The 26,365-nt window shown below is 54.5% G+C and overlaps 1 protein-coding gene across 1 annotated transcript in view; it reads right to left on the bottom strand.

Moving 5' to 3' along the window:
* Ubash3a (ubiquitin associated and SH3 domain containing A) overlaps positions 1-22,019 on the bottom strand; it is a 29,658-nt gene extending 7,639 nt beyond the window's left edge. The window contains exons 1-9 of the mRNA XM_026410109.2: positions 21,907-22,019; positions 20,110-20,163; positions 17,725-17,911; positions 16,404-16,602; positions 14,244-14,413; positions 12,901-13,109; positions 5,796-5,922; positions 1,692-1,791; positions 713-835 (exon numbers count right to left, since the gene is read on the bottom strand). Of these exons, the coding sequence (XP_026265894.2) occupies positions 713-835; positions 1,692-1,791; positions 5,796-5,922; positions 12,901-13,109; positions 14,244-14,413; positions 16,404-16,602; positions 17,725-17,911; positions 20,110-20,163; positions 21,907-22,019 (1,282 nt within the window). The remainder of the gene's footprint in view (positions 1-712; positions 836-1,691; positions 1,792-5,795; positions 5,923-12,900; positions 13,110-14,243; positions 14,414-16,403; positions 16,603-17,724; positions 17,912-20,109; positions 20,164-21,906) is intronic.
* Positions 22,020-26,365: the final 4,346 nt, after the last annotated feature.

The raw sequence follows: 26,365 nt of genomic DNA, 5'->3' as shown, positions 1-26,365 counted from the left end.
TACGCTGTTCTGCAGTAACAGCAAACTTGAGGCCCCGGGGACAAGGCCCCTTGAGGCTCACTGTGGGACAAGCCTCTAGACCAGCCACCTTTCCTGCGCTGTGGCAAGTCCCACTCTTGGGAAAGCAGGGGTCCCTACTGGGCAAGCCCTGCACAGGGCCAAGGCCGGTGGGCACCAGGGAGCCTACCCAAAGAGATGTGCCGGGTGGAGTGTGAACCCCAGGTACCTCAGATACAGCCTTATGTGGACCCAGGGTGTTTATAGAGAGCATTGGCCTCCCTTCCCTGTCGCATCTGCATCCAAAGGCCCAACCAAGTGTGGGTCAAAAATATTGAAAAAAGATTGCATCTGTGTAGAACGTGTACAGACGTTTTTCTTGTTATTCCTTAAACAACAGAGTCTGTTTGCATAGCATTTACATTGTTTCAGGCATCGTGTCACCTGGAGAGGATTGGAGTATACGGGAAGGTGTGCACAGATTCTATGCAAACACCACACCATTTCACCTAAGGGACTTGAGCATGCCAGGATTTGGCACCTTAGGGGGTGACCCTGGGTGAGTTGCCTCACCTCTCTGTGCCCAGCCTCCCTGCAGCAGAGTGGGGAAATGCTGATACTGACATTACACTGCACACTGAAGGGCCACGTCCCTGTAGCTACGATGGCCACCATGTGACTATCAGCTGCTCCTTCCCAGTGGCCTCACACACACCTGCTAGTCTGGATTGGAAAATTCCACAGGATGACAACGGAGGGTCGTTTTCAAAGTCTTTGATGCCACTGCTCCGTCGAGGCAGACTGTGGGGGAAGTTCAGGTCAGGCCTGTAGTATTTTCCTAAGGCAAAACGAAAGAACGTGGGACGTCGGAGCAGACGTGTCCCAGGAGGCTGCATTGCCAGTAAGGCTCTTATTTAAATCACCCTCAGCCGTTGCTTTTCCCGCTCGCTCTGAGATGCGGATTCCGCTTGAGGAGCAAAGGCAGCTTTGCCGTGCTTTGCAGAGCACTGAGGTTGCAGCCCCAGGAACCGTGACCCTCTCTGCCCTCCCAGAAGCCCCAAGAAGAGTCACACAGTGAAGATCCTGAGAGAGAAGCAGAGTCTCCATGACTGATGTGGCATTAATTAATCAGGTGCAAGGTGACCCGCTCCACAGCGTTAAGTGTATCTTACAGCTTGTAGGACAGTGTGCACCCGGCTCTGGTGATCTGCACTGGGGACACTCAGTGACTTGAGGGCAGGACTAGAAAGTTGGGCGTGTCCAGACACCCTCCCCACTCAGGGGCTGCATAGTACATTCTGAGTTCGACCTTGAGCTCTATGATCTGTCTGTCAGGGTGCGAATCCTGGCACCATTGGCAACAGCTACGAGAGGAGAAGCATACAGCTTACCTCCTCCTCAGTAAAGAGGGGAAGTGAGATTTGAGCTAGTGCCACTGAGCTAGTGCTGGAGCCCAGCGCCCGGCTCAGACTCGTGTCCAGCAAGTGCCAGGGCTGTCTCCTATCAACATGCTCCATCATCCGTGCAGATGGTATCACCATTGATGAGTGTGCGCCAAGTAACCCCGGAGCTCTCTGGTGTTGGCACATTCCTGCAGCCACAGTGACATGGCCACTCTAAAGGGCACAACTAAAGAAAGTGAGACGGGGCCCTCATTGGTCATCCTGCCTGCAGACCCCCTGGATTGGACCTACCGTCTGCAGTGGTGCACTGCTGCAGCCACGACTTCCCGAAGATCTGGTCCACTCTCTCCCCGTGCCGCACCACCAGCACGCTCCTCCTGGAGATCACGGCCTGGCGGTGGGAGGAAACGGAACCCAAGGGACCAATCAGCCTTGTTGGACAGTGTCCCTCCAGGTCCTGGCGGCTGGCCTGAGGGGAAGCCTTGTCCCGTGCTGGTCGCCAGCTCTGTCCACTTGCCAGAGCCCTCCCAGTTAACAAGGACCGGGCACATCCCAGTTCCTCCCACCTTTTCACTTCTTGGGCACAGAGCCTCATGAAGGAGACGAAGAGACAGGTCTGGTCCCCCCATAACCCAACAAGTCTGCGTCCCTGTCTCTTGCAAGTCCTCAGTCCTCCACAGAGACTGCTTAGATTGTGATCTCTCTCTCCCTATCACTGTTTTGTGATCTATTGTTACCGTATTTCTCTCACCCATCTATTGGCTGCCACCTCCTGTTCTGCAGACACTCCTCCTCTTCCAGGAGCCCTCCAGGACTGCCCCTGTGTTGGCACATTGAAAGGCAGCCGGACAACTCCTCTGGACTCAGGTGTGTCCTCTGCCCCTGAGCACCCAGGGAGAAGCCCTCCATCCATCCTCCTCGCTGCCTTCCTGCAGCTGTGTTCTCTGCTACGGGAAAGTGCTACGGGAAATCAGCATGGCTGTCCCTGGCGGTCCATGGAGGAGAGTGCAGGACCCCTTCGGATACCAGAATCCACGGACACTCAATCCCCCATACAAAATGGCACAGTATCTGCACACACCTCCCATGTACCCGACATCATCTTTCTGTTGCATAATCACCCCGAGGCAACAGAAGTGCTCTGTGAATAATGGCTTTACTGTTTTACTTAGGGAATGAGGACCAGGAAACAGGCTGTACTGCCCAGTGCAGGTGTGCTGTAGTTTGGATCTTGAATGATCCCCAAAGGCCCCTGTGTTCAAAAGCGTGGTCCCCAGCTGGTGGCACTATTGGCAGTTGGTGGGAACTTCAGGGCTTAGTGGAGGGAGTCAGGTCACCGAGGCACTCTTGTCGGGGTGGTGGGCCAGCCCCTTTCTCTCCCCCTGCTCTCTGGCTGCCGTGAGGGGAGCAGCTCCTCCACCCTGGGCTCATGCCTTGTTGCACTCTGCTGCCAAAGGCCCAAAGCAACAGGGCCAGGTGACTGTGCCCTGAAACTAGGAGCTCAAATAAACCTTTCATGTTTTTAACTGGCTTATTTGGGGGATTTTGTCACAATGATGAAACACTGACTGACTGAAGATGCAACTCGTCTGTATATTCTCAATCCATGTCTGTTGAATCAGTGGGTACAGAACCTGTGGCTATGAAGGGCTGACTGTATTTTATTCTGCTTCTTTTTGGCATGACAGAGGATTTGGCAGTGGCCAGCAGTCTCAGGTACTGGGGTCAGCTGCTCTCTGGCACATTCCTCCCTGGCTCAGACTGCCCTCTGAGTGGCCTTAAGCCTTGCAATTGCAGGGATGTGTCCCACCTGTTCTTGACGTCACCAGAGGCCCTTCAAGTGATGATGCGCTATCCCCTGGAGGGGGCTCCTACCTGTGGGGGTCTATCGCCAGGGGAGCTGGGGATGACCCTTCTCCTACCCGTGAACGACTGAAGGGGTGGGGGCAGCTTGAGGAGCACCTGCTCTAAGGGAGACGGTGCGGGGGGGGGGGGGCAGAGGGCAGAGTTCTGAGGACTGAGCCAGCAGGAGGCCAGCAAGAGGCCTCCAGGACAGCTGTGGGCAGCCAAAGCCCTTATTATATATAAGCCAGGACTCTGAGGAGGCAGGAGGGTCAGCCGTCACCTGGAGAACCGCCACCCAGTGCCAGGCCCAGGCTTCTGGGGGCCTCTGCTCTAAGGCTGGATAGAGCTGTCCCACCTCAACCCAGGACCCACAGTGCTGCCTGCTGGCTCCCAGGACTCAGGCTGTCAGTGCCACTGTCACAACCTGGTGTCTTGGGAAGGTGCAGGCCAGATGCTGGGACAGTGCTGCAGGGCACCCCTTCTCCAGGAGCTGCAGGTCTCTGTGGGGCTCAGGGACAAACCCAGGAAGATGCATCACAGAGCCACTGAGGGCAGAGGGGACAGTGCCTGCCCCTGGAGTGGGCTGGGGGCTTCTGGGCCTGACAGGACTTGGTGACTCCTGAAGCCAAGGTCAGCAGGATGACAGGTGGGGAGCGCAACGTGACGGGCAGCCCGGGGTCCTGTCCTCTGTGCTGCTCCTCCTCTGGAAACGTGGACCCTTGTCTAGGGACATGATGACAGAGCCAAGCGAGGTCCTGGGAGGGGACAGAGCAGCCCCTGGGTCTGAGGATGGAGAGGGCTGCACCCTGTCTCTAGGCAGAGCCGTCACAAACCGGGCAGCACAGAGCAGCGCAGGTGAGCTCCCACCATCCTGGAGGCCAGAAGTCCAGCTCAAGGGCTCCAGGGCCAGCCCTTCCTCACCTCCTCCAGTTCCCGTGGCTCCAGTGTCCCCTGGCTTGTGGCGGCACAGTCTCTGCCTCTCTTCCCGTGGCCTCTCCCTCTGTGGGCCTTTCTGCTCTCCCTCTTGAGGACAGTTGTGGCTGCATTAGGGCCACTAGACACGCCAAGGTCCTTAACTGGATCCCTGTGTCCTTTCAGGTTGCATCTGCAGGTTCCGGGCTCAGGGCCTCTCACCTGCGGGCCTGATTCAGCCTGCCCCAGGTGCCCTGTTCCACCGGAGGCCACAGCTCTCCTCACTGTTCAGACGAGGTGGAATCAGAGCAGAGGAGGGGCCGCTGGCAGGGAGACGCGGGCTCCTTCCTTCCATTTAAAGCCCCAATGAGCTGGAACGCAGGCCGTGCTCTGGGGAGCCCTCTGTCCCAGGTCCCCTCCTTTGCTCTGGAAGGGACCTGGTCTGGGAGGGCCGTCCATGCCTGCTCCTCCACTCCTACAGTGGGTGGGTGGCATATCTGCCCGCACTGTGTTTCCTGGCACCTGGGCAGCTGGGGTACAGGTGTCCGCTTCTTGTCCACTAGTGACCAGCAGGTCTCTGACTTCCGGGCAGTGGCTGCCCAGCTTGGGCCATCCTTCTCTCTGACTAAAGCAGATCTGTGTCACCTTCGGGTGTCCAGTGTCCTAGGCTCAATTCCTGTTTGGGCTGAGCTCCCCTGGCTCAGTGGCAGCCTCTGGGGCACTGAGCGGGTCTAGAGGAAGGATGTTGGGCTGCCTGCTAGGGCTGCTGGGGCCTGGCCACGGCAGGCCCTAGACGCCCCACTCCTGTGAGGCTCCCAGCGTCCAGTGTGGGTCAACACTCTGTGGCCCCCACCAAGCTGCCTTCCTCCTGTAAGCCCCTGTTTTTAGATTTGTAAAATGAGGGCAGAAATGCTGGGGATGCAGGAAAAGGGTCCTAATTCTGTGTGTGGCACCAGGTGGGACCAGAGAGACCGTCCCACTGATGTAGTAACTGCCCAAGGACCCTGCAGGTGCTTCCCCAGGGGGTTCCTGGTAAGGAGGACTAGATTCAGGTGGAAGGCAGATGGCCCAAGCCCAGGCAGCGTCTGGGGGCTTACAGGGAAACTCACTTGCCTTTGGGAGGGGGCTGCCTGTTCCTGAGCCCACATGTGCAGCCTGACTCCTGGTGGGCCACATGTGCCCTGGACTCTGTCCCCCACGTTATAGCATGGGCTCCTGTCTTGCCCAGCCCTGCCTGGAAAGAAGGGAAGCCGAGGTTCCAGGGCTGGAGACTTCTCTGGGGGTACTTGGCTTGTTAATGAGAAAATTGGAGCAAGAATTGAGTGTCCTGGCCATGCTCTGTCCCTGTCTCCTCCCAGCCTGGTGTCCTCGGGCCATGGCAGATGCTGCCTACAGAAACACGCAGGCAGGCTGCTCAGCCACAGAGGTCGAACCACCCTCCCCAGGGAGGACAGACCCGGGTGGCCCAGCAGCTCAGCCCTGGTGGGAGGGCACCTTGCTGGTCCACGTGCCAGTCTGCTGTGGGGCCGCAGAGGAGGCTGCCTACAGACCCACAGTTAACACTAAGCAGCCGCATCCGCCGTGAGTTAATAGAAAGTGCTGTGCTTAGTTGACTTTACAGGGTGGGGGTGCTCTTACCTGCAGAGCCAGCGCGCTGCTGACACCCCTCGGCGCTGGAGAGGGGTGGAAGTCCCCACTTTGTCTGCCGTTGACGTCCCCGTCCTTCCTGGAGTTCCTGTCTATGGCCAGACTAAAGGTGTACGTCCTGCAGGAAGAAGACGGGTTGCCTCAGAAGCACCACCCTGGCCGTGCTTGGCTGTGGATGTGCTCGAGTGTGACCACCTTGGCAGACAAGGTCACTGTGAGGACAAACCGAAGCAGCACGTGCCAAATGCTCAGAACGGGGCAAACCTGATGGTGGGGTGTTCTGCGGCTGCTGGCCCCACCATGAGGGTTCATTTCATGTCCGCCTGGCCAGGACATGGTGCCCAGATGTTGGTCAAAGGTTATTTTATATTTTTGAGATGGGGTCTTGCTGTGTGGTCCAGGCTGGTTTTGAACTCTGGGGTTCAAGAGCTCTTCCTGCTCAGCCTCCCAGGTAGTGGGCACGACAGGCCCATGCCAACATGCTTGGCTCTAATGTCAGTTCAAATGTTGCTGTGAAGGTGCTCTCTAAATGAAATTAAAACCGAAATCACTAGACTCTGAGAAACGTCATTACGAGCTCTGTAATGCAGGGGACCCCACCCAGCCAGGTCTTGGAAGGAGTCAGACTGGGGTGGGTCCCTGAGGAAGAGGGAGTGCCGCCCACAGACCATCTTTGGACTGGAGCTGCAGCGCCAGCTCCTCCCTGAGCCTCTCGCCCTGCAGACTTTAGATTGGCCAGACCACAGTTTTGAGCCAGTTCCTTAAAATCTCTCCCCTTCTCTCTCACATCTGATTGCTTCTGCTTCTTTGGGGAACACAGACTATTTCTCTGGTTAATACACCATCCTCTTTGGTTCACCTTCTGAAACAGTCAGGTGTGCAGATGGGCATGGCTGGGGTGCAGGGACAGATGCACGGCGGGCAGGTGCCTTGAGAGCTATGAAAACATGGGAAAGAGGGGGTGCATTTCAATAGAGAGAGAAGTCGCAGGTGAAGAGGAAGTTGACTCACGTCCATTGAATCAAGAAAAGTGCCCTAGGGTGGACAGGCGTTGGGGAGCTCTGGGGAGGCTGGGGATGGACCCCAGCTGCCAGGGGAGGTGAGAACTCTGGCTTCGGCATTCAGGCCAGGGTGGAATGCAAAGCAGGTGCGTCTGCAGGGAACCGGCAGTGGCTGGAAGAAGAGAGCAGGAGAGAGAGCCCACGTCCCAGGAATCCTCCTCAGAGCAGCAGAAGATCCTCTACCCAGGGAGGTCATCTTACAAATGCAAAGATCTCTCAAAGGAATCCACAGCCTCTGTGGGGGCGGGAGCTGCTGAGCGTCTCTCCAACAGAGCCTCCGTGCCCTTCTCAGGGCTGCGCTGGGTGTGAAGAGCCCTTCTCCACCAGTTCCTCCACCCACGTGGGTCCTCGCTTTCCGCCAACCCCAGCTCCGCTGGCTTCCTATTCCAGCAGAAGGACTCAGGATGTTTTATTCCTCATTATTATTAGAAAATATAATAAATTGAAAAAGAAGATAAAATATAACTTGCTGGCTCAGTTGATCACGGAATCTCACCCCATTTTCCTCATCCAGCCAATTTTGATCTTTCATGATCAGATCCACTTTTTTGGGAAAAGGAAAGCTCATGGTTGATGAGAAGGTGATGAGCATCATGGGGGCAGATAAACCAGGGGTGGCCAGGTGGGGGAGGTGGGGGTAGCTGTCCCACAGAGCCCCTGGGTGCTGCCGGTGACATGGGAAACGGAGAGGGAGGAGACTGCAGGGCATGCAGGTGTGGGCCAGGGTCCAGGGAGAGGAGAGAGAGCCTGCGGGGGCACCCTGCTCCCTCGGAGGGCGTGGGGCACAGCAGAGGCCAGAGTGACTGAGCAGAGTGCGTGGGGACAGGAGAGAGCCCAGGTTCAGGCATCGGAACCCAGTTTGCTGTGGACTCTGGTGAAAGACGTGTCTGTCGGGATCTCTCCTGCTGCCTCTGGGCTTCCCAAGTTCTCCCAGCCCAGGAATCAGAAGTACATGAGCTTCGACTGCCTTCCACAATCCCAGACTCTGCCAGGGGTGGATGTGAGACGGGGTGAGAATGTGAAGCACCCATTGCTTCCTGGTTTCTGGGGTGTCCTTCCTCAGACGCGAACCTCCCAGGGAGTGAGAGTGCTCCTCTGCTCTTCTCTCGGTCCTGCTCCTCTGTGTTTTACCTCCCCTAAGCCAGGATGCTGGTTCTCAAAGTCTTCTCAACTGCCCCGTTCATTCTCCTAGCAGAATCTTTCCATTCCCTCAGAGAGGTTCCACAAAGTGACCTGTGGCGATTTTGCCTGAACTTCATTAAACCTGGAAATGACGGGAGGAGCTGGCACGTTCCTGCCTCCACTCTGCTCAGCCACGAATTTGCATGTGCTTGACTTGTTCAGCCTGGGAGTAAATGTCCACTTTCCCCCACACTCACTCAGGTCCCCAGATCCTATAAACCCAGCAATGGCTCACCAGGCTTCCGTGCTGAGACCTGTCCAGGGCTGAAGTTGGCAGGTGTCACGTGCCCTATGTCTCAACCACGACTCAGGTGGGGCCCCAGGACCCAGCCCTGCAACGCTTCCTGCCCACATAGTGTTTTCAGTCAGTTCACGAGTTTCTTGTTTGCTTCAAGTTCTGCTCCCCTGCCCACGTCGCCATGGCTTGCACTGTCTGGATCTACACATTCTATGGGAGGAGGCCAGGCCAAACGGATGGACCTGGTTCCCATGCACTCATACTGTCAGATACCAGCAGACGTCAGCTGATGGCCAGTGACCAAGAGTAGGCCTTGTGTTGGAGCCATGGACAGCTCCCTCTGCGAAAGGACTCATATCAGACAGGAAATGTGGGCAGGGTTCTCTTCCTGAGGGCAAAGCCGGGGCACCCACACCCCCTTGAGGCTCACTATGCCAACAATGAAGCCTCGTTATCTACAAGTGACATCTGCGAAGTTTACAGTTGGAGACAAAATTGAACTTCTCTGCCATCTTTCAGATGAAATGCACTCAAGATGATGGTGGGTGATGGTGATGGGAGGGGACAGAAGGGCCCAGCTTTGTGACATTTCCGTTTTTCTCGAACTCACGAGTCACTCAGTGGTTAACTTACACATGGAAATAGCTGTGTCTACACTCCACAGCTCCAGTCTTCCCCTGTGTCCTTACGGGGCCGTCCTTCTGTGTCTGTGTCCTGATCTCTTCTGCTTCTAAGGACACAGTCCTGTGGGATTAGGGCCACCTGAACAGCCTTGTTTTAACTGATCACCTCTGGAAAGTCCCTGTCTCCAAATGAGGTCATATCTGTTGGGTCAGGACTCCAACAGATGGATTTAGGGGGACAACACTCACCCCAGGACCACTGCATTTTTCAGTCTGAACGACCTGCCCTCAATTCATTCTGTGGTTTCTGAAAAGTCACTTGGATGCCTCTGTCTTGGATGTTGGAAATGCTCTCATCTTGGCTGCAGGTCTCCACGGATCCCCCTGAGCTGGACCCTCACGCAGGCCTCTCTGCTCCCCATCCTCCTGCCCAGATGGCTGGCAACTGCTGTGGTCAGGAGTGGTCCCCATCATGACGGCCTTGCACACAGCTTCCCACCTTCTCCAGGGCAGTGGGTGGACATCAGAGTGTGACTTTGTGGTTGCCAGTCAAGGAGCCCTGGGTAAAGGCTGGGTGGCCCTAGGGGTGCAGGGTGACTGCTGTATTAGCTGCCAAGTGTGAGCATCACGGCTGCAAACTTGGCGGGTCTGGAGAGCTGCAGTTCTTGCTCTTGTATCACGCGTGCCCCGTGTAGGTCCCCGAGGCTGACACACACAGAGTTACCGCCATCCACCTGTCCACAGGCGAGCCAGCCTTCAGACACAGCATGGAACCGATTCCCCACTGCTTAAGACATCTGTGACATGTGCAGACACCCAAGGCCTGTATTTGATTGAAGAAGCCTTAGGAGTCTAATAAGGACTTTCTGCTTTCTAGAAAGACTCAGCCGGCTAGTTCTCTGGCACCAGGGCCCAGGTCACATGTCACATTTGCCAGGTGTCTCATGACTCCCTGAGTGGGGGTGGGGAGCTTGAATGACAGGCCCGTCAGACACCCCAGAGTACCCAGCCCAGAGCTGGCTTCTCTTTCCTTTCATTGCAATTTTTGACATTGTAATTTTTCCTAAGAGAAACTCAGGCGTAAAAGCTAGACTGGTTACACTGGTGACAGGTCCCTGATATATCAATTGTGATGTGAAAAATGTGACACCCACGAGCTCACCTTCTGCAGTCTTGCTGGGTCATTGCGGATGGCCTGGTGGCTCCTGGGTGGCAGTGAGCTCTCCTGGGCAGGTGGGGAAGGCTGTGGGCCTCAGGGCAGGCAAGGCTCCTGAGTCTAGATGGCCTGCGAGGGGGAGAGCATCTCTGCTCCTGCGATTCCGTCGGTGGCCCACTGGACCAGTCGGTTGGAGTGGAGATGAGCACTTTCTTCATGCTGCGGCATTTCTGGCCTGCTGCCTTGTCTGTCATCTTGGCTGTGATGTGGGGCAGGGGTTTGTACTGGGTCATCGCTAAGGTCCCCATGGACCAGCATCTTGTAGCTCCGAGGTGGCCCCCAGACCCAGGGATGTCGACACTAGCAGAGGGGGCTCTCTGCACCCACCCGTCCGCCTGTGTCTGTGACCGTTTGCTGTGATGGTCGTTGAAGGAGTGTCCCCTCCACCTGGAGGCCAGAGAACTCGAAGCCCAGCTCTCTCAGGGTGCCTCCCTCCCCTGTTCTTTCTTTCTAGCTCTAGGGCTGGAAGGCAGGTCTAGCGCGTGCAGGGTGAGCACTCTCCTGCTGAGCTGGGCCTCCTCAGCCCCAGGTTTCTTAGAGTTCTATTAGTTATGCACAGGTTCTCTTTAAAGTACTTCCCACAGCTTCTCCAGCAGAATGGCCGTTTTCATAGCTCTGATTTGGAATGAACCTCTGTGGGAAGAGGTACAGAAGAAGTTCCCTGGGTGCGTTGAGGCTAGATAAAATTTGTCCATGGAAAGGGCCTCGCATGGATCTGAAAAGCTGTGGACTGAGTCGACTGTGAACAGAGCTGTGCTCAGTCCATGGTTTCCGCATTGGTGTGGAAACCCAGGCAGAGAATGAAGTAGTGCAATCTTTCAGGGAGACCTCCTGGAGGCAGGGGATGGGCACCTGGGTGCTTTCCTAGGCCCTTCCACAGCCTCTCAGTTCTGAAAGTGCCAGGAAGCCCCAGACCACACAAAAGGCTTTTCTAGACCTTTCCCCTGCCCACCCCCTCTAGGTCTTCTACCAGTCTCCTCGAAACCGCCTGACTCCGCCCCCACATGCACCTGCCTAGAGGGCGGGCAGCCTCCCCCCTTTCTCCCCTCCTCTCTTCTTCTGCACGATCCTCCACTCTCCTAGCTGACACCTGGGGGAAGACAGGGAAAAGCCCCTGGGAGGGTGGTTTCAGGGCTCAGCACCTTGCCATGACTTCGCAGTGTGTCACTATGGCTGCACTGAGCCAAGTCCCAGAATTCCCTGTCTAGCATGTGTCTGGCTCAGTAGGTCCCCGGAGACACTCTCGTGAGAGTTGGGCAGTGGCAGTCATTTTGAGCATCACACACAGCTTTCCCAATGGTCCGATCAAATGCTCACCCTCAAGCTGCTGGGAGGAGATGTGGTGAGCACCCTAACCAGCTGGATTTAAGTGGGTGGAGGGGCCATTATCCCACCTGTGCCCCACTTACTCAGTTGGAAGGCATTTTAAAAAGGCTTAGTCCTTCCTCAAACACAGAAACTCCACAGAGCAGCTGTGACTGCCACTGCTGGCCCACCCTGGGTGCTGCTGGCTGTCACCCGTGGGCCTTGCCCTCCCAGCTCTGTGATCTTTCCTCCTGGGTGTAGTGTGCATCTCATATTGCACATGCATTTGCAGCATACCTACCTGTATTTATGTGTATTTGTAGCAAATCTATGTATAATATAGAATCACGGTCCTTCTATTCCAATTAAACTTCTTCTAAGTTTGGTATCAGGAACTGGGGTGGGGGGCTATCCTAACAAGTACCTAGAATGTGGGGGCCACTTGGGGCTGGGCAGCAGGGCAGAGGCTGGGAGGATCTGAGTTGCCCGCTGCTGTGTCCCTGTGAGTGGAGGGCCCGCAGAAGCAGGCTGTGAAAGGTGCCCCGCGGAGAACCCTATGAGGAGTGAGACCTTGGGCAGGAGCCTGAGGAGGGGCTCCCATGAGGCAGGGCAAGAAGTTCAATGGGCTCATCCACAGGGGTCGGAACTTAGGAGGGATGAGGTTGGTTCTGTAGATGAGGGTGTTTGTGAGTTAAAGTGATCACCTGGCTTCTTCTTGTTTTTTTTTTGTTGTAAAACAGGGAGGAGGGGGACAAATTGAAGAACCAAGAAACAAAAAGAAATCAGTACCTGCTGTTTCTAAAATCCTTAGCCTTGACAGGTGAGGCTAAGGACACTGCACTTAAGAGATGTCCAGCTGAGCAGGAGGACAAGCCTGCAGCAGCCCTCCAGCTTCGTGCAGTGACTTCTGCCAACAAGTGATTGAGCTTAGGAGGGCACCTGACTTGGATGGGACCCTGGTCCTGGCCACACCTCAGTTTCAGCCACATGAGATACCAAGCAGAGGACCCAGTGAAACTGTACTCTGATCCAGACCCGTGAAAACTCTGAGAAATGAAAGTCTTTCATTTTAGCCATTAAATTTGTGACAGTTTGTTGCAGAGAAATAGAAAACAACTAATGCACCTTATGATATCACAGGTTTTATACACTGAGCAAAGAATAAATAAGCCAAAGCTTAAGTCCTCTAAGTATAATTTTGACACTCATATGAAGCAAGAAGTATTTTGCAACAATTTGGACATTATTATCTTGGGAAAGGAATATGGAGTAACCCACATTTCCTGAATGCTATCAGCAGAAACTGAATCTGTGAGGATAGCCACTGTATCTGCAGGGATAATTGTGCAGCACCAGGAATGCAGTTTTTCCAGTGATGGAATGTTCTGGAAGCACATTGCTGCTGAGTCTCCTGTTTCAGGTAGTGACTGGTCAGAGAGAGGTTTGGGCCCTGGCTAGGGGCAGCACTCACCTATGTTTGACCCAAGTGTCAGACTCGCAGGCTCTTTCCGTGTAGTTCTCTGGCAGGAAGCCCCGGCAGCCCGTCCGCTGGGAGGTCCCGATGGCCCAACCCTCGCTGGCTTCCTCCTGCTGAGTGGGGTCCACAAAGATGTAGTCGCCAGGACTGAGCATCAGCTCGTCCACGTTCTGGGGCTTGTACTGGAACAGGACCTTCAGGGTCTAGAAAGGAGGGAAGTGGTTTCGTGTTTCCCACCAGGGTTTGCACTGGGAAGCAACAGCACTAGGAGGAGTGGTATAGTCCACATCTTGCTTTCTGGGTCCCTGATGTGTTCTGTGTCTCCAAGATGCCACCAGGCCTCTAATGACATCCAGCATAGAATATCGCAAAATACAGCAGCGCAGAATTCTTTGGGTAGATTTAGAAATAAAATTTTTCTTTTCTGCCTTGCTTGCTTGCTTGCTTGTTGCCTTCTTCCTTCCATCCACCCATCTATCCTTTCATCTATCCATCCATCATCCATCCATCCATCCATTCATCCATCATCCATCTATCCATCATCCACCATCTATCCATCCACTCATTCATCCATCATCTATCCATCCATCCATTTATCCATCACCCATCCATCTATTATCCATCCACTCATTCATCATCCATCTATCCATCATCCATCATCCATCCATCAATCTTCCATCCACTCATCCATGATCCATCTATCCATCATCCATCATCTATCCATCATCCATCCATCATCCATCCATCCATCATCCATCCACTCATCCATTATCCATTCATCCATTATCCATCCATCCATCATCCATCCACTCATCCATTATCCATTCATCCATTATCCATCTATCCATCATCCATCTATTCATCATTCACTTGCTTGTCATTCACAGCTTCTCCTGGGACAGGAGCATGGTGGACTCCCACAAGGGTTTGGACTGGGAAGCCACATCACGCTGATTCCCTGGCTCTGGAAGGAATGACACACGCTTTCTTCCCAAACCAATCAATTCACAGAGGGGAAAGCCTTGGAATCAGGCTCCACTCCATCATTACATGACATGATCTGATAAGCAAAACCTGCGTTCGCACGTTTTTGCAACAGTCCTTTCCAGATACTGTCAGCAATGCAGGATTTTGTCTTGATTGTTTTGCACACTTGTAGCTCACATCTTAACAGGTTGGTTCTGAGTGGCAAGAGTTTCGGAGGAGGAACAGCAGTCCTCTCCCACTCTAGAAAGGGGCTCCCCATGGAAGTGCTGTGGGGAAGGAGGTCATTGGTCCATTGGTCTCCTGTGGAGAGGGTCATGTCCAGCCACACTCCTGGGTCACAGTTGTCTTACCTGGTAGTGCACAAAGCGCATGTCCCGGGAGTACAGGGCCGCCGTCCACTGGCAGCTGTGGCCAGGGTGGATGGCTCTAGCCAGCTCCTCCAGCGTCCTCTGGTGGTGGGGGTAGAACTTGTGGGCCAGGGTCAGATGCAGCTGCTTGGTACAAGCCTTCACGGAGCAGTCTGGGAAATCAGGAACACGGGGCAGGCGGTTACCTAAGCAGCGAGCGCCACGTGCCCAAGACTAGGAAGCGCCTCTACACAGAGTGCCTCCTGCCTCTGCCCACCCTCCATCTCTGTGCTGAGTGACGTTGTAGGGAAGGGGGTTGGAAACCTGTAGGATTTTCAAGAAGGAAGGAGAGGAGGAGGTATAGAGAGGCGGTTGGTTAAGGGGTCAAGGCCATCAGTTGGCAAGCGGATTGCCCAAACAAAGGGCTTCAACTCTCAGGACTGGCTCTGGGCTCCTGTTGTGCAGGTGACTCAGTGGACTCTGGGGCCACAGCTGCAGTTCAAGGGCTTTTTGTTCCATGGAAGAGTTTCAGGAAGAAACTTGATCAGCAGAACTGGGAAGCATCAGGGTCTCCACATTCTCCTTGCTTTAGCCACATGGGAAGCCCAGGGAGTGGTGGAGCCGCAGGCCTTTCCGGGTGGCCTCTGCCCTCCAGGCCCCCTTCTGGAGCAGCCTGTATCCTATGGCAGCTTGGCCACAAAGTGCCGGACATGCTGGGGCAGCTGTCGGTGTCCTGTGGGGATGGCACAGACTTTGCTATTGGATGGGCCCAAGTTGAGGCCCCTCTGCCCTCTCGGCAGGGTGACCGTGGTCAGGTGTGGTGTCCTGACTCAGTTTCCAGCAGTGACAGACAGCCGTGACGGGGGGACAGAGCTGGCTCCTGGGGCGGTGCTGGGCAACCAGCCCACAGCTCAGTCTCCTGTGGGCCCAGAGTACCTGGTGGCCCCCTGCCACAAAGGTCACTTACAATCAGACAGGGGTGGTTGTTCCCCTAAGAGGACACAGAGCCTCCAGGGAGCCCTGGCCTGGCCCAGACAGGCCCTGCATGCCACAGGTGCTCCCTGAGGCCTCTAAGCCCGAGCTGCTGAGCTGAGTGGCCGAGCGGGCGAGTGTGGGTGGAGGGAAATTCCTCTTCTGACCCGTTTTCGGCAGCAGGGAGGGTGGCTTGCCACATGAGTCAGCCTGGCCTGGGAAAGACCCAGCCTGCTGTCATCAGGACACGAGAGCGAGTCACGAGGCTTGTGAATGGGCCCTTGTCTTTCCTCTCCGAGGCCCAGGTCTGGGGCTGTGTCTTGCTGGGGTGGCCAGTGTGGGCCTCCCACACTGCCCTGAGAAGGACTAGGGACACTCCTGAACTGTAATTGGCCACTCGTCAGCAAGGGAGGCCCCTCCTAGCCCTCTCAGGGTTAGGCTGAGAGCATGGCTGTGGAGAGCAGGACAGGGCTGGGTCAGGAGATGGACGTGAGGCTCCAGCCGGCTCTGTCCGCATGGTCCCCTGGTGGTGTGGAGCAAGGCAGAGCCACTAGCCCTGGTCAGCTCTGTGAGCTTCCTGTGGCCGCTGTGAGGGGTCGCCACAGATCTGGCAGCTTCAGGCAACAGAAATGCATCCTCTTGCAGTTCTGGAGTCCAGAAGCTGCCAGGGCTGTACTCCCTCTGAAGGGCCCAGGGAGGTCCTGCCCGCCTCCTGTGGCCTCTGGTCACATCATGCCCTTCTCTGCCTCTGTTGTCACAGGGCTGCTCTGTACATCTCTTGGTGTCTTCTTCTCTTGGTGTCAGGACACCGGTTGTTGCGCTGAGAGTCCACCCTGATCCAGGGTGACCGTGTCTGAACTAATTACATCTTGACGGAGCCCGTTTCCAAATAAGGTCCCATTCTGAGGTTCCTGGTGGACAGGGCTTTTCAGGGGACACTACTCAACCCAGGTCAGTGATGTTGGGCATGTATATTACCCTTAGTGGCCTCAGTCTCCCCACAACAATGCAGCTGATGAGGCCCACCTAGGGGCAGGGAGAGCAGGGGAGCCCCTGGGCCTGTCTGAGGACAGTGACAGGCTGCCTGGGGGCAGGAAGACCAGCTGTCCTCTGCAGGAGAGGGCACTTAAGGGCCAGCACTGATGGGAGTCTCACCAGTCAGGTCCCGATGCACAAGGCCGGGCCTCCTACCTGCCAAGACGGATGCTTCCGTGGCAAACGCCATGGCAAATTCCCGGATGACGTCTGCGGGGCCGTCGTTGATGAAGAAGCCCAGGTAGCTGACGGACGAGTGGAGAGCCAGCGGGACCGAGGTGGGGAAGGACCTCAGGGTCCTGTCCCCGGCTCTCTTCAGAGCTTCGTACAGACACTCCACCTTCTGGTCTTCACACTGGGGGAGACAGACAGGGAACCCGTGTCCTCAGCTCCTGCCGGGGAGCATCAACCGTCACCTAACAAGAATCCTGCTGCAACCAGCAGGGGACCCCGTTCTGTCCAAAGCCGTGGGGGAGGCCGCCTGCATCCCCGTGCATCTGGCCAGTGGGTTTGCCCATGCCTCGTGCTCATGGGTTTTGAAAAAAGGTGTTTCAGGTAAAATCTTTTCTTGGAATGAAATCTCCTTCAGGTGGCCAGGCGGGAAGTTCCTGGTCACTTCTGCCCTTCCCCTGTTGTACCCCCGGCCCCAGGTTTTCTCAGTTAGTGTGAGTCGGTTTCTGGAGGGTTCCAGCCAACTTCGAGGCAGTCTGGTGGGGGGCACTGCTCAGCCCACCCAGAGGGGATGGGGCTGGCGGGCCCTGGGGTTTAGTTCTGGGTCCTCAGACTCCCCAGAGGCAAACCAGAAGGCCTGGCAGACGCTTTGGAGGCATGCTTCAGGAGGTACCCCTGCAGGGAACAAGGGGCCCATCTCCCCTTCCTCTGGGGAAGTGGTGACCAGGGGAGGGGGCTGCCTTCCCTCCCTGTTGCTCCCAGCCTTCCTTCTCTCTCTAGCAGCCCCCGGGTCCCTCTCACCTCCCTGGTACCCTGTGAGGATGACTCTTGATCTTTTTCTAAATCAGAGGGCTGAGCTGTGAGCCAGGGAGAGCTTGACGTCGGTGGCTTGTTGACAACCACCCAGTCCTCAGCCTGTTTGCCACATATTTAGGAAGCCCTGACTCTGGCCTGGGCACTGTGCTGGTCTCCGGGTACCTGGCGTTCCCTGGGGGGCTCAGCCTGGGAAGGTGCAGCCCACACCTAACAGGACACGAAAACGGCACTAGATTTACAGATAGAAAGACGGGGTGGCGTGGGGGCAGCACCTCCTTCTGCCTGGGGAGAGGAAGAGGGACTGGAAAAGAGCTAGGAAACATGCACAGGGCCTGACGGGTGGAGAGCAGCCCCCCACGGAGCCACGGACACGGCCTTCAGGACCACCCCACTGAAACAGAGCAGCCGCGTCCCAGCCCCTGTCCCCTGTCCCCAGAGTGCTGCCATTGCGGCCACGGTCATGGGGCTCAAGGCATCGCGGCCAACTCACGGTGAAGAAGTCGCAGAGCGTCACGTGGGGGAAGACCTCGTGGGCTCGGTTCTTGGCACACTGACGCCTGCTCTCCCTCCAGAACTCCTGCAGCCTCTCCAGCAGGGGCCCCGTAGGGCAGAGGAAGAGGGCGTACTCCTGGGGGATGGGGTCGTCCAGGGAAGGGTCATTGCCGTGACAGCGAAGCCTACAGCAGAGAACAGGCCACATTTACCCAGCTTTGTGACGGGGAGCAGTCCCACCAAGGACAGGCCACAGCAGGGACAGGCCCCGTGAGGGGCAGCCGGAGCTCACAGCAGGGGCCTCACGTAGAGGGGACCTGTGGGCTCAGGCCTGGCTGGTCCCAGGCTCTCCTCCGTGTCACCAGAGGGGAAGGTGAAGCTGACAGAAGACGAGATAGAGCCTGCCATTCACATGACCTCAGAGCATCTATCTCTGTGGTATTAAAATTTTGTGGAAAAACACATTTTCATTTTCTCAAAAACTCCAGATTAAATGTGAAAATCAAAGCCACACACACACACACACACTCAAAAAGTAAGACTAGACACATTTAGATGGCTGTTCTATGTCTTCTGGTTCTGAGAGTTACTTTAAATACAAAGAAATATGACACACAACCCCCAAATAGGAGTTCATTGCCATGAATCATAAAAATGGAAATGCAAACAGCACAGAATCGTTTCTCTGAGTGTTGTCGGAGAGTGAAAGTCGGTGCTCAGCCCTGCCCGTCGCGCAGCAAGGCCGCAGGGCGAATCTGCGCGACCTCTGTGCGGGGGTTCTCCAAGAAGGCAGAGCCTCGGATTGCCTGCCTCTTGAGCTGCACTTCTTTAAATTTGTGCCAGGAAAGAAGCAAAAAGTATGAGGCCAAATTCCCACATGAAATACTGATTTGTAACGGGAAAGCAGGGGAGCGTGGCTGAATGGTGGGGAATCTGCTTATTGTGAATTCCCTGGAAATTATGGCTTTGAAGAATTTCTGGTGACTCAGGGCAGTGATGTGACGTAGTCTTAGTGTAGAAAGCAGTGTACAGATCCTGGGGAGACCTCAGTTATTTGCAGATAGTTTCTCCTTCATGTGAATATATGGATGAGGGGCCCCGACCCTTGGCCTCACCCTCCCCTCCCCCCCTCTCTGGAGTGAACCCTGATGGTGGGCTTTGTTTCCTCCTGGGGATTTAAGCAAGCGCTGAAGAGACAGCACAGCTGTGTTTACGTAAATCCCAAGCTGTTGTTTAAATCACCGTGCCACTGAGGCCTGGTTTTGCAGGGTGGCCATGTCGGTGAGTGCACCCCTCACGGTCTGCACCCGTGGCTGTCTGTCGGTATGGCTCCTCAACAGCACCTGACATCCTGACACCCTTTGTTTTCATGGAATCTTACTTTCTTCTTTCCTGATTCCTAGGGAGAGGCCGGGTGCATTGCTGGCTGAGCCCCAGGAATCCGCTGTTCCTCCCTGGGGTCTCCCCGTCTATTGCCTGGGCTAACTGGCAGGTATGGACCCGGCCCCTCCCAGCCGTGGGCTGGGTGTTTGGTGCCACTCTGGTCCCTGGCTTTATGGTTGGACCAGCCCAGAGGGCTCTGGGGTTTCCCTGTCTGTGGGGGTGCTGCCTGTTTTCCCCTTCTGGGGTTTTGGAGGAGGAGGAGGGCGCTCCCCAGAGAATGCTGGTCCCACTGTCAGTCTCTTCATCCTGTGCTGCAGTGGGCGCTGTGGCTGAGGGGACCTGGCTTTTATTGTTGCTTTTCACTGGGGCGACTGCAGATCAAGAGGGAGGGGTTTCCCACCTCGGGTGGAGCACGGCAGCAGGGCCCATGGAGCCCCCTCCATGTTTCCAGAGCAGAAAACAGGCCCGTGGCCATGGCTGTGGGTGGCTCACCGAGGGACCCACTTGGAGTGTGGAGCAGCTGATGGGGCCCAGAGCTCCCCTCCAGGGGTACGGTGCACACCTCAGGGGGATTCCCAGACACCAGTCAATTGCCCCCACCTCCAGGTAGCCCGAAGTGTGGGACCTCTCTTTTATATTAGCAGAAATGGCTCCTCCCTATTTATTCAACAAATCTCATGATTTTTTTTTTTCTGTGACAGTCAAGTTTGGATGAGGTAAAAAGTGTTTTTGTGCTGGGGATGGAATCTAGGGCTCACACAGGCCTAGCACGCACTCTGCCCCAGAGGCAGACCCCCTGCCCAAAGCCACATTTTTAGGTGAAACCATCTCTGTTCGAAGGTCTTCCTCTATTTTAAAGGAGGCTCTCCTCCGGTGCCCTGGTGCTGGGGGTGTGAACTGGGAGCCCACTTGGCATTTCCCCAGCAGCCCCTTCCTGCCCAGGGGACCCTGGCCACAGGGCACTTTGAGCCAAACCCTCTGTACATCCGGCCCCACTCACCACTCGGCCGCCTCCTCTGCTGTCCTCCTCCCAGTGGCCGCCAATGCTTTTAGCCTAGAGAGGAGTAAACACAGGTGCGCTCAGAACCACGCTGTCCACTTTGGAAAAGGGTCAGAGGAGCAGGTGTGGTCGGCCCCAGCATCCCTGCGCCTGTCTTGCTGAGGTCCCGGTCTCTGTCCTTTACGGGGCTGCCGCGTGGCTTTTGACAGTCCAACCTTCTCGGATCCTCCACGACTCTCCCTCCAGGGCTCCCTACCTCTATCTAGCTCTGGGCGACAAGGCCCATGCCCTCGGGGCCTGACCTCTGCCCCTCCTGAAGCACACTGTGGATGCTGGAGTTTGGCCTGGGCCCTGGGCTGGGATGTGTGCTTCCCTGGCAGATGAAGTGCACCCCAACATCTCTCCTTCTGGGGCAGCACCTCCTGCTGAGCTGCCCGGGCGGGCTGGCCACAGCCCCCGTCCCCTCCCTGCAACACAGAGGCCATCACAGCTCCCCCTGCCCTTCTGTGCCTTGTTCAGCCAGTGACCCCAGAGGGAGATGAGTTCAGTTGAATTTAGCTGAACTGGACCAAACAGAACAGAACAGGATGGATGTGGCCACTGCAGTAATTCAACATGTGATTCAGGTCCAGCTGGGCTCCCTGAGGACCCTGGGTCACTGCTGCCCAGGGCTGCTGCTGTTCCAGTACACACCGTGGGGACATGGCCACCTGTAGAGCCGATGATGGGGATGCAGAGATGCAGAGCCTCCTTGGGGGTGAGCTGGCTTAAGAGCTCCGACACGTGTTTATTGTGAAAATGAGGAGGGATTTTGAGAGTGAGTTCACACTTGGGCAGTAAATACAGTATGGGCACCAGGGGCATCAAGGGCTGGCTCAAGCCCTGGCCTTGCCGCCAGCTACCCCTCTGGGTGTTGGTGTCCTCGACAGCCGCAGCTGGACAGGGAGTACCGGCAGCAGGTGCTGTGTGTGAGCTACCTGATGTTGGCCAAGCAGGTGCCTCCTGCTCCACCCCCATCTCACAGACCCCTGGTTTGTCGCAGGCTTCATGGTGACTACAAAGCCCTCATGTGGGGGGAGACAAAGGGGCCTAACTTCAAAGATATTGCCCCAGTGTGTCGGGTGTTGCTCTGCCGTGGAAGAGAGCTTGTCCCCTCCCCAAGCCCCAGGTTACCTCAGAATATTTCTGATCAATTTCTCCCTGTGAATAAGAATCTGGAGAGGACCAGAGGGGAGACACGGGTCTGCTACGAGAGCTGCAGCCACTATCAGCATCACTTCTTTCCTCTGAGTAGGGTGACTCCAGGGTTCAAGTGTCCCCATGTGGACCCCTTCCCTGGGTAGCAGGGCAGCACTGGTGCTGTTTCTGTGATTTCTCAGCCACTCGGTTTCATCACTGACATCCAGGGGACGTTCCCTGGAGGACGGATGGTCTCCCTGTGCAGTTTGGAAACTCTCTGATGGTTCTCAGCAGGACCTGGCCTTAGAGGCTCACAGAGGACCCAAGATCCTCCCAACCCCCATAAATGGAGGCAGCCACAGCAACACGTGGCTTCTAGTGTGCACCCACTTCAGGGTCCCCCAGGAGCCGGCCGGCAGCGTTGGTCTTTCAAAGTCAAGACCATCTCGTGTAGAGAAAGCAGAGAATGACCTTCTCTTGAGACACCACCTGCACTGCAGGGCGGCCACTGCAGCAGGAAGCCTGTGCCACAAGCCCCTCCAGAGCTGTGTCAGGGGCTGCAGGAGGGTGGGCTCAGCCCAGAGCAGGGCTCCGGGGTTCCGCAGCCACAGTACTCACGCGGTGTGTGCTGGGACGCCCGTGGCCAGGAGGGGGTCCAGGAGCGAGGGGAGGCTGCGGCCCTTGAGCTTGTTGGAGACCTTAGCATAGAGTTGAGTCTCTCCCGCTGCCATCTCTTCCTGCCTGTGGTGCAAGAGGCGCCTGCTCACTGCCGCGAGCAGATAAAGTGAGAGGAGAGGGGGAGGCCTCTCTTTTTACTTGTGAAGAAAAACCTCAAGCCTTTCTGGTCTTCTGACACAACCCCATATCCTGTTTGCACGATCGTTGGTCTTCAGCCTTCTCTCTGCGGGTGTTGGCTGCAGGCGCGACACCCTACCTGCTTCCACCGTGGGTCTGGTCTGGAAGGCCCTCCAGGGCCCTGCACGGGATGTGCATCTGTGCCTGGGAAGCTTTCGGGGGCACGGATATGTGAGAGCCTGGAGGAAGGATGGGGAAGCGCCAGTCAGGGGCCAGGTTCTCTCCTGGGTCCCACCGGTCCTGGCCACCTGTGTCTCAATCTCCATGGGTGCAAACAAGACCTTTAACTATGCTGGACCTATTGTTCCTACGGGCTCTAAAATTTTCTGGTTCTTTTAGTATTCACCAATTTGTACTTTAATTTTAAAAATTGTTCTAGAACTTTCCAGAACCTCAGAAGCCCCCTTGACCTGCCTAGCCACCGGGTGTCTATCTCCTCCTCCCCTGCAGAGGGAACCACTGTGCTCTCTAGCACAGCACTGGCCTGTTTTTGAGCCTCATGTGTATGGAACCCTATAGTATATGCTCTTTGATGTCCAGTTCCTTTGTCAGGTTTTTAAGAGATTGACCCACATCAATCTTGCAGATGTGCCTAATTTGCCATCATTGCTGTGTACTATCTAGTTAGATAAGCATGATGTCACTCATCTCTATTGATGACGATTTGCCCTCTAGCTAGCAGAGGACAAAGGTGCTCTGCACCTTAGATCACCCTTGCCACCGCTAGCCATTTCACCTTCCACATCCTGGCGGAACGCTGTGGGCCTCTCACCGTGCTTGTCCCTGTGTTTCCCTGGAGGACACCCGTGTGGGCCACCGTGTCATAGTCTTACTGGCTATTAGAATATTCTCTTTGGGGAAGCCCCTCTCCAGATCTTCTGCTCATTGAGCTCATTGTGAGGTTTGCTTTTGCTTATCCACTGGTGGGAACTCTAGTTAGTGTCTTCTGCATCCCGTTCACAAAATTTCTTTCTGTGCACATTGAGGAGGGTAGTCTCCTGGGCTTTGTGCCAGGAACTTCATTACTTTCACCATTCGTAGTTAGCTCTACGGTCTGTCTGAAGCAACTTACATGGTGTGAGGTTGGGAGAAAGTTTAGTTATTTTCCCATTAGTGAGATCATAACATGCCCAGTGAATCTCAGCACATATTTCTGTGAGTCACGTGACTGGCCACGTATTAGACTGTTTATGGTTCTTTTGGTCCTCTTTTTCCATTGGCCCATATGTGAACTCATTCTATGCTGCTTTATTACTACAGGGGTAAGTTCTCTGACTTTTTTTTTTTTCCTTCAATATTGTCTTGGCTGTCTTAGGTCCTTGCTGTCTCACCTAAATTTAGTTGGTGAGGGGTGCAGAAAGACCCACCTGTGTGGCCCACTGATTTTCAACAAAAGTCAAAGGTCACCTATTAGGGAAAGGGTAGCCCTTCAGGAAATGGTGCTGGGAAAGGGCCCGTGGGCATGGGCTGAGCCTGACCCTGGCTTTGCAACACACACAAAGTTCATTCATATTTATGATGGACTTAGAGGTAAAAATCTAACACCATAACATTCTAAAAGAAGGACTTTGGTGTCCTAGAGTTTGCCAAGCTTTCTTAGGACATAAAAAATAAACTTTAAAACAAAAAGTGTGATGATTGGGACTTTATCAAAATTGCAAACTTCTACTCTTGTCTTCTATATCACCCTTCTCCCTCCCTCCCTCCCTCCCTTCCTTTCTTCTCTTTTTTACATTTTTTAAAATTTTTGGCTTTATTGAAAGACACCATAAAGACAAGCTGCAGACTGGGGGAAATGTCAGCACACACATACCTGATGTAGGACTTGTGTTCAGAACACACTGAATATTACCCATAGGAACGTGTTGCATTGTATCAATGAGAACGAGCCAGTTTAAAAATAGCTAAATATCAAAATACACATTTGACAGAGAAGATGCGTGAACGGGCATCGTCAGCCGTCAGAGGAGGAGAGCGACATATAGATGAAGAGTGGAAACCAGAGGACGAGACACCCGAGGTGCCCACGACTTGGGAGAGCATTTGGGCTGTTTCTCACAAAGGTGAAGGTGCATCCACCACATGACCAATGCTGCCTGGAGCGTCCTACCAGGGAGAATAAAAACGTGTGTCCACGTAAAGACCTCGTGTGCACGGGGAACAATCCAGACAGCGCCAGACAAACCCAGCTGGCGACCAGACGGGCAGACCAGGTGGGCACGTCCCCAGGGGGCTTCAGCAGACCCAGCTGCCCAAGGTGAGCGGGAAGAAGGTGAGGCCAGGGGACAGTCAGGCCAAGGGATGCGCCTCCCTCTCAGTTCTCCTGAACTTGGTGTCTTTGCTTTCGTAAGTGCTGAAAAGATTTACCAGTGAAGTCATCGGGCCTAAAACTTTCTTTGTTGGGAAGTTTTAAATTTTAATTTACTTCAAGGGTATAGAAGTCTCCTTTGTGGTTCTATTTTATTAAATTACTTTTTAAGAAATATTTTATGGAATTGTCAAATTTCTTGGCCTAGAGTTGCCAGGCTTTAATTTTTTTTTTTAAGCTTTGTTACAGAGTTTTCTGTATGGAGATCTTGTGGTGTTTACTAGATCATTCTTAGTATTTGGGAACTTTTGATGCCGCTCATCGCTTTAGAATGTTCATACTCATACTCTTTGTGGTTGATAAATCAATGTGCCATTGACTTTATATTATTTTTACATGGACTGTATATCCAAAAGTCCTTCTGGATTTGTTCTAATAATTTATTTTTAGCATTTTAAATGTATTTTATGTACAAAATGAGACTGAGAGTAAGTCTAGTTTTCTTTCTTATCAGTGCTTATGACTTTGCATCTTACACTTCTCTCTTCCTTCTTCCCTCCTTCCCCAGCACCCTCCTCCCTCCCTCTTTCCCTTCCTTTCTTCTCTTTTTTACATTTAAAAAAATTTTTGGCTTTATTGCACAGGTTTGGACCCTCATAGATGCTGAAAAGAGGTGATTATAGTGCACAGCTTAGAGGAAAAGGGTTTGGCATTTCACCTTTAAATGTGAGTTTATGATATTTTTATAATATGCTTTTTAACATTCTTTTTTTGTTCTTTTTCTGTTTTATCTTTGATGCTGGCGATCAAGCCCAGGGCCAGGTGCATTCTAAGTCCACGCTACACCCAGGAGCCAGGTCCCGGCTGCATCGATGCTTTGAAATACACGGTGAAATGGTCACTCTGCTGAAGCGGATGAGCATCTCACATGGTCGCCTTCCTGCTGTGTGTGTGGCCACGGCACCTAAGTCTTTGGATAGCTCCCTGCATCCAACACAAGGTGGGACCAGGCAGTCGGACGGTAGTAGCTGTGGTGCTGGCTGGACCCTCCTCCTGGCCGGCTCCTCCTTCCCATGAGGGCGGCCCTGGGTCTGTCGGTCCACAGCTCTCTCCCCTCACCCCATGCTACCCTGGGAAGCACAGCCTTTCTCTATGCATTCAAGCTTTTGCTTTTCTTGTTTTGTAGATCCCACACAAGCGAGACCGTGAGCCTGGTGTGTTACTAGCGTAATGTCCTCCAGGTCTGTTGTCCTGTCTCTTTGAGGGGCCTGAGAGATGAATAATTCTATAACCAAATGATTTGATCTTGAAAGTGTTGAAACAGACAAAGCTTGTTACTCAGAGGAGGAAAAAGATGCGTGGGCTGATAAGTACCCTCTATCCAACTATGCTTTTCTCTTCAAAACCATAAACCCTTCCTGAAAGGTTAGAAACGTTAAAATGTTTCTACTCGTCTCTTTTTTTTAAATATTTTTTTTAGTTGTAGTTGGACACAATATCTTTATTTTATTTTTATATGGTGCTGAGGATCAAGCCCAGTGCCCCACGCATGCCAGGCGAGTGCACTACCACTTGAACCACACCCCCCAGCCCCTCGAGTCGTCTCTTAGAAGAATAACTGACTGGTGTCAGCCGGGAAATGCCCTGTCCCGCTCGGTCCCTTCTTCTTAACTAGGAAATCTGTCTCCAACAGAGAAAGGAGAAGACCCCAATGGACAGCGTCTCCTCTGACTCACGGAAGAGGTGACAAGCTGAACACAATGGTTCCAACGCTTCCCTTGAGTGCCCAGGAGACTCCCCAGGACTCTCAGGGCTCCACCCCATGCCCCTGGAACATTGCTTCATGAGGCCGGGGGCCAGCCCGGCTGCGCTTCTGTTCCTGGTGGGCTGTTTTGAGCTTGATGGAACTGGTTT

The sequence above is a fragment of the Urocitellus parryii genome, chromosome 2 (assembly GCF_045843805.1).
Source record: "Urocitellus parryii isolate mUroPar1 chromosome 2, mUroPar1.hap1, whole genome shotgun sequence".
NCBI classification, from domain to species: domain Eukaryota; kingdom Metazoa; phylum Chordata; class Mammalia; order Rodentia; family Sciuridae; genus Urocitellus; species Urocitellus parryii.
This window is presented reverse-complemented; position numbering and strand designations above follow the sequence as displayed.